The sequence below is a fragment of the Paroedura picta genome, chromosome 9 (genome assembly GCF_049243985.1).
Source record: "Paroedura picta isolate Pp20150507F chromosome 9, Ppicta_v3.0, whole genome shotgun sequence".
In the NCBI taxonomy this organism is placed as follows: Eukaryota; Metazoa; Chordata; class Lepidosauria; order Squamata; family Gekkonidae; genus Paroedura; species Paroedura picta.
This window is the reverse complement of record NC_135377.1, coordinates 73635373-73648431: the sequence shown is the minus strand read 5'-3', so window position 1 is coordinate 73648431 and position 13059 is coordinate 73635373. Positions and strand designations below refer to the sequence as shown.

At 54.6% G+C, this 13059-nt stretch overlaps 1 protein-coding gene across 2 annotated transcripts in view; it reads right to left on the bottom strand.

Annotated features, from left to right (window-relative positions):
* Positions 1 to 4697: 4697 nt before the first annotated feature.
* RETREG1 (reticulophagy regulator 1) overlaps positions 4698 to 13059 on the bottom strand; it is a 56141-nt gene continuing 47779 nt past the window's right edge. For both annotated transcript variants that reach the window (XM_077353320.1, XM_077353321.1), the window contains 3 exons: positions 9949 to 10013; positions 8080 to 8206; positions 4698 to 7527 (listed from right to left, as the gene is read on the bottom strand). In XM_077353320.1, the coding sequence (XP_077209435.1) occupies positions 7031 to 7527; positions 8080 to 8206; positions 9949 to 10013 (689 nt within the window). In that variant the 3' untranslated portion in view covers positions 4698 to 7030. The remainder of the gene's footprint in view (positions 7528 to 8079; positions 8207 to 9948; positions 10014 to 13059) is intronic.

The following is a 13059-nucleotide window of genomic DNA, read 5'->3' as shown; positions in this document are numbered from 1 at the left end:
CCACCCGGGGCTCTCTGGAGCCTTCTCCCAGCCGTTGGAGCCCCCACACACACACCGGCGGCTCTCTGGAGCCTTCTCCCGGCCGCTGGAGCCCCCCCCACACACACCGGCGGCTCTCCGGAGCCTTTTCCTGGCCGCTGGAGCCCTCCCATAGACACACACCGGCGGCTCTCTGGAGCCTTCTCCCGGCCGCTGGAGCCCCCCACACACACACCGGCGGCTCTCTGGAGCCTTCTCCCGGCCGCTGGAGCCCCCCCCACACACACCGGCGGCTCTCCGGAGCCTTTTCCTGGCCGCTGGAGCCCTCCCATAGACACACACCGGCGGCTCTCTGGAGCCTTCTCCCGGCCGCTGGAGCCCCCCCCACACACACCGGCGGCTCTCCGGAGCCTTTTCCTGGCCGCTGGAGCCCCCCACACACACACCGGCAGCTCTCCGGAGCCTTTTCCTGGCCGCTGGAGCCCTCCCATAGACACACACCGGCGGCTCTCTGGAGCCTTCTCCCGGCCGCTGGAGCCCCCCACACACACACCGGCGGCTCTCTGGAGCCTTTTCCTGGCCGCTGGAGCCCCCCACACACACACCGGCAGCTCTCCGGAGCCTTTTCCTGGCCGCTGGAGCCCTCCCATAGACACACACCGGCGGCTCTCTGGAGCCTTCTCCCGGCCGCTGGAGCCCCCCCACACAGACACACCGGCGACTCTCTCGAGCCTTCTCCTGGCCGCTGGAGCCCCCCCCACACACACCGGCGGCTCTCCGGAGCCTTTTCCTGGCCGCTGGAGCCCTCCCATAGACACACACCGGCGGCTCTCTGGAGCCTTCTCCCGGCCACTGGAGCCCCCCACACACACACCGGCGGCTCTCTGGAGCCTTCTCCCGGCCGCTGGAGCCCCCCCACACACACACACACCGGCGGCTCTCCGGAGCCTTCTCCCGGCCACTGGAGCCCTCCACACACACACACACCGGTGGCTCTCCGGAGCCTTCTCCCGGCCGCTGGAGCCCCCCCACACACACACCGGCGGCTCTCCGGAGCCTTCTCCCGGCCGCTGGAGCCCCCCCACACACACACCGGCGGCTCTCCGGAGCCTTCTCCCGGCCACTGGAGCCCCCCCACACACACCGGCGGCTCTCTGGAGCCTTCTCCCGGCCGCTGGAGCCCTCCACACACACACACACCGGCGGCTCTCCGGAGCCTTCTCCCGGCCACTGGAGCCCTCCACACACACACACACCGGTGGCTCTCCGGAGCCTTCTCCCGGCCACTGGAGCCCCCCCACACACACCGGCGGCTCTCTGGAGCCTTCTCCCGGCCGCTGGAGCCCTCCACACACACACACACCGGCGGCTCTCCGGAGCCTTCTCCCGGCCGCTAGAGCTCCCCCCACACACACACACCGGCGGCTCTCCGGAGCCTTCTCCCGGCCGCTGGAGCCCACCCCCACACACCGGCGGCTCTCCGGAGCCTTCTCCCGGCCGCTGGAGCCCCCCCCACACACACCGGCGGCTCTCCGGAGCCCCCCCACACACACACCGGCGGCTCTCCGGAGCCTTCTCCCGGCCGCTGGAGCCCCCCCCACACACACACACACCGGCGGCTCTCCGGAGCCTTCTCCCGGCCGCTGGAGCCCCCCCACACACACACCGGCGGCTCTCCGGAGCCTTCTCCCGGCCGCTGGAGCCCCCCACACACACACACACCGGCGGCTCTCCGGAGCCTTCTCCCGGCCGCTGGAGCCCCCCCCCCCACACACACACCGGCGGCTCTCCGGAGCCTTCTCCCGGCCGCTGGAGCCCCCACACACACACACCGGCGGCTCTCCGGAGCCTTCTCCCGGCCGCTGGAGCCCCCCCCACACACACACACCGGCGGCTCTCCGGAGCCTTCTCCCGGCCGCTGGAGCCCCCCCCACACACACACACCGGCGGCTCTCCGGAGCCTTCTCCCGGCCGCTGGAGCCCGCCCCCACACACACCGGCGGCTCTCCGGAGCCTGCTCCCGGCCGCTGGAGCCCCCCCACACACACACCGGCGGCTCTCCGGAGCCTTCTCCCGGCCGCTGGAGCCCCACACACACACACACCGGCGGCTCTCCGGAGCCTTCTCCCGGCCGCTGGAGCCCCCCCCACACGCACACCGGCGGCTCTCCGGAGCCTGCTCCCGGCCGCTGGAGCCCCCACACACGCACACCGGCGGCTCTCCGGAGCCTTCTCCCGGCCGCTGGAGCCCCCCCCCCACACTCACACCGGCGGCTCTCCGGAGCCTTCTCCCGGCCGCTGGAGCCCCCCCCACACGCACACCGGCGGCTCTCCGGAGCCTGCTCCCGGCCGCTGGAGCCCCACACACACACACACCGGCGGCTCTCCGGAGCCTTCTCCCGGCCGCTGGAGCCCCCCCCCACACGCACACCGGCGGCTCTCCGGAGCCTGCTCCCGGCCGCTGGAGCCCCCACACACGCACACCGGCGGCTCTCCGGAGCCTTCTCCCGGCCGCTGGAGCCCCCCCCCACACACACTCACACCGGCGGCTCTCCGGAGCCTTCTCCCGGCCGCTGGAGCCCCCCCCACACGCACACCGGCGGCTCTCCGGAGCCTGCTCCCGGCCGCTGGAGCCCCCACACACGCACACCGGCGGCTCTCCGGAGCCTTCTCCCGGCCGCTGGAGCCCCCCCCCACACACACACACCGGCGGCTCTCCGGAGCCTTCTCCCGGCCGCTGGAGCCCCCCCCACACACACACCGGCGGCTCTCCGGAGCCTTCTCCCGGCCGCTGGAGCCCCCCCCCCCACACACACCGGCGGCTCTCCGGAGCCTTCTCCCGGCCGCTGGAGCCCCCCCACACACACCGGCGGCTCTCCGGAGCCTTCTCCCGGCCGCTGGAGCCCCCCCACACACACACCGGCGGCTCTCCGGAGCCTTCTCCCGGCCGCTGGAGCCCCCCCACACACACCGGCGGCTCTCCGGAGCCTTCTCCCGGCCGCTGGAGCCCCCCCACACACACCGGCGGCTCTCTGGAGCCTTCTCCCGGCCGCTGGAGCCCCCCCCACACACACACACCGGCGGCTCTCCGGAGCCTTCTCCCGGCCGCTGGAGCTCGCCCCCACACACACCGGCAACTCTCTGGAGCCTTCTCCTGGCCGCTGGAGCCCCCCCCCCACACACCAGCGGAGATGTTCCACATCCCGAAGAAGTTCCTGACAGTTAGAGCGGTTTCTCAGTGGAACAGGCTTTCTTGAGATGTGGAGGGTTCTCCATGCTTGGAGATTTTTAAGCAGAGGCTGGAGAGCCATCTGACGAAGAGGCTGATTCTGTGAAGGCTCAAAGGGATGGCAGGTGACAGTGGATTAGTGACAGGGCTGTGAGTGTCCTGCATAGTGCAGGGGGTTGGACTAGATGACCCAGGAGGTCCCTTCCAACTCTGTTATTCTATACCTTGGATACTCAAAAATGCCCAATATGAACGGGATTTATTGACCACTCTGAGTGCTTCCCCACATTAATTTTCTGTTTTGACAGGCAGAGGCTTCTGGTCATCTGGGAATTTCTCTAAGCACTGGATGATGCTCTTCTTCAGTGTGCCAAAGTCATCCAAGTTGGTTAGGTCACGCCTCTACTCACTCAGGTAGGTAGGGCAAACAAATGCAAACTTTTGCATCACCTAGTGAGTGACCTGGGCCTGCCCTTCCAGTTTCAATTGCCCAACTGCCTTTCTCTAGTTCTCTAGAGCTCTGCTCCTAGCTAGCAGAGGGTTTTGTTTTTTTTTAAAGAGGGAGAGCAAGGGAGAGAACACAAAAGAAAATACAAATCAGCATGCAAGTTGCCAGCCTTCTGGAGAGCAAGGATGGACGGGAGACCAGCGGGTTCTGCTCCAGCAGGGACCCTACGGATGTCCCCGGCAGCTGTAAGACGGCCCCATCAGAGGACCCCTGGGGACAGAGGCTTTGTTTCACTCCCCTTCCTCTTCCTAGTTGGTGGTCTGAAGGTGGGGCAGTTTAATTTTTTTGTGCCCCTGGGGATCTGGGATTCTGGCTAGCTCTGGTTCTGGTCAGCAGTAGACAGAGGATGTGGGACATATCTAGACACAGGGAGGCCAACTAAAGAGAGGATGAGACAAGTCTTGGGCCTGACTCTGGAGAGCAAGGGGTTCTCTCTGGGTCTCCCAACAGACAGGCCTTGGGGAGGTTTGTGCTTTTCCTGTGAAGGAATCCTCTGATACGAAAAGCCAATAGGGGTTGCCAGAACGCTCCCGGCCCTGGCGCTTAGAGGAGCAGCTGATCCCTGCAGAGCATGTGACACCAATGGTGGGGAAACCTAAGCATGCACCAGTTCCTAGGGTGGGGTGCCCCCATTATGGGAGTTTTTAAACGAGGAATAAAATGTCCACCGCTGGCCTGCGCAAGTGCAGTCTCAATGTGGGGCTGTATCAGAAGACAGAAGATGAATTACTATTATTATAACTATTATTACCATGTTGTCTGAATCTATCTATTACATTTAATTGCACAGAAGAAAAATTTGGCCACAAACTAAATTCTGCCACTGGGATGAAGTTAAAACAAGCCAACAAAAAATTTAGAAGCCATCAGGTGATATTTGGAAGCCATCAGGTGTTCAAATTTTGAATATGCAGTTTCTTAACAAGAGAGTCTTTAGACCAGTGATATGGGAAACAGAAATGAGTCCAGCTGTGCAGACAAATGTTTTCAAGAAGGGGCTTTATTCTTCATCAGGATTGTACTTTTCTACCTCTATATCAGAAAGCAGATTGATTACAAGAAATCTCAAGCAGCAGCCCCCTCCCCCTCGCTTTCACAATTCTTAGAAGAGTACCATTGTGTTTGGAAACCCCCTGAAAAACTTATCCAGAATGAAACCTATAAGACTCCCTTCCCAATAAATAAAGTGCAGAGTTACAACACAACGAGGGAAATGCTCCACCGAACACTCCCTTGGTCTCTTCTTAGCAGTCCCAGCTCTGTCCCTTCATCAAAAAAAAAAAAAAAGAAAGGTCGCGCACCTTTAGTGAGGGCCATGGTTGCTCCCTGGGGCACCTCCTTAGAAGGGAATGAGAATTGCACTGACAGGGATGGAAGGTCTCCCTTCAATCCCTTTATTCCTTCATCAAGAACTTTATAGGGGGGAAACCCCAAACATATGTGGGAATTGCCCAATGTGATCAAAGTCAGAATCACAAAAAATTGAGAGAACTAATTCTGTCTTGTGGGGACATATCCAATGGTCAGAAGCTTGCATAAATACTGTTTTTGCAGAGACAAGGAAGTCAGGACGATTCATTTCTAAGTAATTATGCTGAGGATCAGAGCCAAGTTTGAGTCTAGGGGCACCTTTAGGACCAACCAAGTTTTATTTTGGGTATCAGTCTGGCAAGCGCAGACACACCAAAGCACATCCCTCGGATAAAAGGGGTCGCTGGACCCAAACATCATCTGCTGCTTCAGGCCAACACAGCTACGTGCCTGAATCAGATCCGGCCCTCAGCATCTGGGGAAACGGGAGCCTGATTCCACTCATGTGACTCGAGAATATTGGCCCTGGCGCCATCATGGGAAACGGCAGCAAAACTCCCCAGATCTCTTTTATCCTTACAAGCCATTCGTGCCACTTCTGCACTGGATATTTGTTGTTGTTATGTGCGAAGTCGTGTCCGACCCATCGCGACCCCCTGGACAATGATCCTCCAGGCCTTCCTGTCCTCTACCATTCCCCGGAGGCCATTTAAGTTTGCAGCACTGGATATATTTGGCTTAAATAAGGAGACAGAATTCTTCAGCAAGAGAGGAGAGAGATGGAGCTGTTGCTGAGGTTATCCTGTGACAAAATCTATATGCTGTAGCTGGAGGTGGGAGAGTAGATCACTCCATAAACTGGGCTGTGTTTTTAAGGGTCAAAAGAACAAGGTCGCAGTACGTCCATCTGCCGGAAGGCTAGTAAAAATCCGCAAGAGTTTGAGAGTCAGTCAAAAGACAGGCTATGGTGCCTCCATTTGTTGGCTACTTATGCAACACTACTAGCTCCAGCACGTGTTTTATTATCTAAACTTCAGTTCCCCTTGGTAAGGCACAGGCTCTTGCCTTCAGTTTTTAAAAGGGGAACCACCAAGCTTAGAAAACAAGTCAGTGACATGGCTTACAAGGACCCAAGGTGTTCAGCCTGGATGGCAGCATCCTTTATGTCAGGAATATTCTTAATTTCTTCTTCCACAGTAGCAGACCCAAACATAGCTAGCCTGTGTGAGTGTAATCTCTTGTATTCGAGGACAAAGGAATGTAGCAGTGATGGAAAAGGCAGGCAAGCAGATCGCCCCATGGCTTCAGCCCCAGGCAAGTGTATTTGCACTCCCGCATGGCGTCTATTCCTTTTGGCATTGCAGTCCAATACAAAATCCCAGAAGGTACATGGAAGTACAAAGTCAGACCACAGTGCCTAGAAGGATGAATGCAACATGGAACTGTTGTCACCGTGTCCTGCCTAGGAGAACCTCTGCGAGTTCCAGTGGGGGGCCCAAGGCAGAGGCACCCTGTGGGGGCAATTGCCCTCTGGGGCAGTGCTCAGGGTCAAGCCCTTTGGAGGGCTGCGGTGGTCTGCTAGGGCAGCTGGGGCAGGATGGCTTTTTGATTGTGGTTTGACATTCCTCTCTGCTGCGTCAATGTCTGAAAAGTCTGAATAAACAGACAGGAGATGACCAGGGTTTGCTTACAGCCTGAGGGGTACTACATTTGGCAATTTTAATCTCTCTCTTTTTTACAAAAAAAATTCTTGTCTCTTAAATTCCTGTGAGACCAAATAATGGGATTTCCCCCCATTTCATTTCTACAGCTTCACTATGAGAAACAAAACTATCAGCATCAACAGACCTGTCACTGGTTAGTGCACCCAGCATCACGGACGTTACAGCACATCTAGAAGAATAATAGTTAAAGCACACAGCAAGTCATTTTCCATTTTGCATTTTTCATGTTGCCTATGATATTCTGTTCTCCCTCTATTGCTAAGCAGCTCCAGTTCCCACATTAATGGCTTCCCAGCAAGTTAGACAGGAAGCCCGAGAACTTCTTCTCTTGGGGTTCTGCCTCTTGGCCTTTTGTGAAGCCCAGTTCGCTTTCAATCTGTTCTAGCTCCGACTGGTCCAGCAGTTCAAAGTCATCCCCTTCCTCCGAGTCCGTCTCTTCACTTAGCTTTCCGTCTGCCCGCATGCATTGCAACTGGTCTCTGACAGCAGCTGACACTGCAGAGGTCACCACATCGGTGGCCATGGCCTGTACTAAGTGGAGGGCCTGGTTGTTGAGCAGAGGCAAGGGAAGGCCTGCTGCAGAGAGCCTCTCCTCCGCCTCTTGCCTGGCACGCCGAGAAGACCGGGTAGGAGGGCAGTCCTCCTTCCCCTCAGGCTGCACGGGCAGGCCAATGCTTGCATCGTCTTCATCATTTGTCCCTGCCCCGTTCTCCACCGATGGGAATTCTGAAAGCTCTTTGGCAAATGCCTCCTCGTGATCACTTGGCCGATCAAAATCTATTCAGTAATCAACAGAAAAGGCCGTTAGGGAACAGGAAATGACCACCTTTGTTCCTACGAGATAATGCACAGCATTTATGTAGACTGAGAGATTCTGGACAAAGGACTGGGGGAGGGGAGAAACTGTGCTTGCCCTTCCCCCCATGTTCATTTTTAACCTAGTGCCCGTGCCAAGGATAAGCATTTGGAAGAAGCATAAGCACTGAACTTTGGGTGATAGGACACATCCTAAAGTGCATTTCAGATAACGGGGGCATCAGGCAGAAAGCTGCTATTAACAAAGTTGGGCCACTTTTGCAATTCCTTCCTCCCACCTCAGATCTCAGAGTGTTCTGGGGGTTCTCTGCGCCCAGGAGCGGCTCCAGGTGGGGATTCTGGGTTGAAGCACGACAGGAGTAAGGAGGAGATCCTGTTCCACTGATGGACATCCCTTCTATCAGCAGAGACTTGATCCACACCAAAGAGAATGGAGTGAGACTGCAGAGGTCTTACAAATCCCGCTCACCACCATTTTGAAAAGTTGGAAGACTTGGAGGGAGTGTTACATACCATCAGAAGTATCTGTCTGTGGAGTGTTTCCCTCAGAGAGATTAAAAGTTCCACTATCAGTCCAAGAGACCTCGGATATGTCTGTATCTGATACAGACATCTCTCTGGCCACAGCTGCAGCGCTAACCTGGATTTTAAAAACCCAAACAATCAAATGTAGCAGACTGCCTGCTAAGCCAAATGCCTCACCAATGAAAACCTTTATTTATTTTATTAAATTTATATGCCACTTCTCATTACGAGGCAGTCTGAAGGCAGCTAACAGTTAAAACATTACCCAGAATTAACAAAAGGTAAAACATTAACAAATTTGAGTTCAAAACATAATACAAATAAAACCAACAAGCAGCCCACATAAACAAGCCCAACTAACTAAAAGCCAAGAGCTTTTTAGCAGGCCCTGCAGAACTCAGATAAGTCCTGCAGAGACTGCATAGAATCTGACAGCTGGTTCTACTAGGATGAGACCACCACAAAGGAGGCCCAGGCCTTGGTGGATGCCAGGTGAATGTCTGAAAGGCCAGGGACCACAAGAAGGTTGCAAGTTGAGGCATGTACTTTTTTTTTTTGGGGGGGGGGGGAAGACATGTCAGAAGAAGTGACCTAATCCTATCCTATTCAACATCTTCATGCGCCCTCTCGCACAACTGGTACGGAAGTTCGGGCTGGGTTGCCATCAATATGCAGATGACACCCAGCTCCTCCTCCTGATGGATGGCCGCCCTGACTCTCCCCCAGAAGCATTAGCCAGCTGCCTGGAAGCAGTGACGAGATGGCTCAAGCAGAGTCGTCTGAAGCTCAATCCTTCAAAGACGGAGGTCCTGTGGCTGGATAGGAAGGGCCCATGCGAGGAAGCATGCCTGCCCACCCTGGATGGTGTACAGTTCTCTACGGCTGACTCCGCCAGGAACCTAGGCGTGATTCTGGATACTTCCCTTACAATGGAAGCCCAGGTCACAAAGGTAGCACGGCTGGCATCCTACCATCTCCACCAAGCCAAACTACTAGCACCCTACCTGGCCCCGGAACACCTAGCCACAGTGATCCATGCGACGGTCACCTCTAGACTGGACTTCTGTAACTCGCTCTACGCAGGCCTGCCCTTAGTCTTGACCCGGAAACTACAGCTGGTCCAAAACGCAGCGGCCAGGATCCTCACTGCAACACCGTGGAGGTCCCACATCCGGCCCATTCTCCAACAACTGCAATGGTTGCCAGTTGAATTCCAGATCAGACTAAAGGTTCTGGTAATTACCTTCAAGGCCATACGCGGTCAGGCCCAGTGTACCTGAGGGTTCGCCTCCCTGCCTATGCCCCCAAAAGAGCCCTGAGCTCCACTGCTAACAACCAGCTAAAGGTCTCTGGCCCTAAAGAAGTCCGTCTGGTCTCGACCAGGGCCATAGCATTCTCCAACCTGGCCCCCACCTGGTGGAATGAGCTCCCAGGGGAGATCAGGGCCCTGATGGAGCTTAAACAGTTCCGCAGGGCCTGCAAAAGGGAGCTCTTCCACCAGGCATTTGGTTGAGACCAGGCATAACTAACAGCGAATGAAGGGCCCCTGGTCCGTGGGGCCCAGAACTCCACCGGAGCGCTCTGGACCTGTTGTGCCATTGCACTGTTGCATTTTTGGGCTGTTATATTGTATTGTTTTGCTGTTACAACTTTATTTGTTGTATTATTTAATTGCCACAACCACTGTTGTTAATATTATTTTATGGTTATTAGTGCAGATTATTTCATGTATGGTTCATAAGTTCAATGTAAACCACCCTGAGCCGCCGGGGAGGGCGGTAAATAAATAAATAAATAAATAAACAAACAAACAAATAAACAAACAAACAAATAAATAAAGTGGTGGGGGAAACCAACCTTAGGACACAAAGACGATATGTCTAGCTCACTGTCATCTTCTATCAGCTTTGCTTTTATCATTTCTGGAAAAGATCACAATCAACTTTTTCTGTCCACATTCACAGGCAGAATAGAACACAGTTTTGTTCTTTCTCGGTGTACCTGAGAAGGTTGAGAAAACTGCTACTTTATATAACAAACACAGATATGCCAGGGACCTCCCCTTGAGTACAGGAAGGAGCCACTGTTCTCCTGCCGTGGGGGGGCGGGAGTCATCCCGAGTGGCTAGGTCATGTCTCTGCTTGCCTAGGGAGGGCAATTGCAATTGTAATGCAGATTTCTTGCAGCCACTTAACTGGTGACCAGAACCTGACCTTCCTGTGTTAGACTGACCTACTGCCTAGGTAGGAGATCCCCAGCTCTGATCCTGATCAGTAGAATCCATTGGATTCACACACACACACACACACACACACACACACACACACACACACACACACACACACACAAAGACAGCTGCGAAAAGAGGATATTTTTCTTCTACAAGCAACTTCCTTGCCACTGCAATTCCGAGAAAACTGCTAGAGTTTTTTCTCCACGGCTCCCACTTACCCACGGGTGGTTGGAGCCAGGCCATATAAATCAGGAGTGGTGAGCAGTCCTCAACCTCAGGAGCCTAAACTCATGGGTGAAGAGATGGCGGATCAGGATGGACTCCCTGTGACCTAGTCTTCAGATTCTACAGTGGAACGACCTGTTGATGTCCCTGGACCTTCAGGAGGTGTACCTTCACGTACCAATCCACCTGGACTCCAGAAAATACCTCCGGTTCGGTCACCAGGGGATGTACTTCCAGATCACAGCACTTCCAATCTCAGGGCCGAATACCTTAAGGGCCTCGACAACCAGCAAGCAGATTGACTCAGCAGACAAGATCTCAACTCAGGAGAGTGGAATTTGAATCAGGAGGTCTTCCACCTGATTGTGGCCAAGTTCAGCACCCCAGTCATGGACCTCCTGGAGACACCTCAGAATGTACAGGCATCGAGGTTCCTGATGCGCTATCGCCACCCAGCAGCAGAGGGGGTGGGTGGCCTCAGTTGCCCATGGCCTCAAGCACTTCTGTAGGTGCTTCTGCAAGGCCTTACACAGGATCTGATGGGGAAAAGCGATTGTGATCAACGTGGCATGCCATTGGCCTCAATGGCCGTGGTTCTCAGACCTGATTCAACTGTCACTGTCAGACTCATGGCCATTGCTATCCAGGAAGGGCCTTCTACTTCAAGGGCCATTTCTACACCCAGACCTATTGTGGCTGCAGCTGATGGCCTGGAAGTTGAGCGATGCTTTCTCTGGAATCTAGGCTTCACCACCGAGATAGTGGACATCATGTTGCAAGCAAGGAGACCATCCACCAGACGCATGTACAACCATACTTGGTGCACCTTCCTGACATGGGCCTCCAACAAAGGCCTGATAACAACTCGCCTGTCCTACAGGGACATCATAGACTTCCTGTATGATGGGAGGCAGCATCGCCTGAGGGCTAACATCCTAAGAAGACAGGTGGTGGATCTGAATGCCATCTTAGCCATTGACTGTTCCAGCTCCCTGATGACAAAAGCATACATTAGATGTTTCCCAAAGGGGGCAAGTAGCTGGATCCGCCGATCCAATGGACGTTCCCAACATGGCAGTTACCTATAGTTCTTTGCGCCTTAACAAAGCCCTCTTTTGAACCCATCCGTCAGTCCAAACTCAAGTACTTGTTGTGGAAGGTGGCCTTTCTTGTGGTCCCCACCTTGGCCAGGTGGATCTCTGAAATGGCCGCCTTATCATCCAGGAAAGAACTCTGCTCCTCCAGAAAGGATACGGTCAGACTGCGGACGGATCCTAGCTTGATTCCAAAGGTCTCGTCACACTTTCACCTCCCTGCTTTTTACCTCAAACTGCAGACCCAAGGGGAGAGGGACCACTATGGATGTGTGACAGGCCCTGCACATCTACTTACGCAGAATGGCATGCTTGGACACATTGTTCATCTCGCATGGCAGGACAAACAGTGGTTGGAAAGTTTCTACGGCCACCATGGCCTGTCTGGTCCAACAGTGAATGATTAAGCCCCGCTACAGGGAATATCACAGCGCACTCCACTTGCGCCGTAGCGCTGTCCACGGCTTTCTCCATCAGTGCACCGGTGGTGGAGATCTGCTGTATGGCTACATGGTCTTTTTCTCCACCTTCGTGAGACCCTACTGCAGAGGCCCGTTGGTGTCTCTGGAGGCTGACTCTGGCTGTCGTGTCTTGCAACATGCGACAGGTGGTCTCCCATCCCGGGCACAGCTTGGGTACTGCTAGCCACTCTGGATGACTTCAGCCCCACTGTAGGGGAACGAAACATTGGACTCGCCTGGAGGTTTCTCCTCTCCGGTGGGGCAAAGTCATCCACATCCCGCCCAGGGGATAGAATGCACATTCTCATACAGGCAAACAATCAACAGCCTGACATTATCAGAGAAAGCAGCAGGGCTTGGGAACAACTGGAAGGTCAGGCTCTGGTCACCAACTAAGTGGCTGCAAGAAATTTGCATTACAATTGCCCTACCTGGTCAAGCAGAGGTGTGACCTAAGCACACCGGATGGGATGACTTCGCCCCACGGGAGAGAAGAACCCTTCAGGGGAGTCCGATGTTTCATTACTGAACTATCTGGGTCTTTAGATCATAAGTCTGGTAATCTTTGTACTAACCCTGGTCCATTTTTGTCATCCACAGGAAGTTGGTTTGCCACCCTGGTGATTGAAAAACAGTATAAAGAATACTTTATGTATACCTGTGTTTTTTCCTAAACTTTATATTGACCTCTGAGGAAGAACTGTATAGGTCAAAATGTGTTACGTCTTTGGATGTAAGGACATAACTAACTTATAATGTGTGACCTGTGTCACTCCCTGCTGTTTTCTTTGTTTTGTATAGTTTTATATATTTGAGCTCCATAAATTCAAATGAAATATATTTTTATTATATAAAGTAGTAGTTTTCTCAGCCTTCTCAGGTTCTCAACTCTATTCCAGGTTGGGTTTTTCATCCCCTTTTTGTTTGTCCTTTCTCAGTGTACCCCTACAATTCC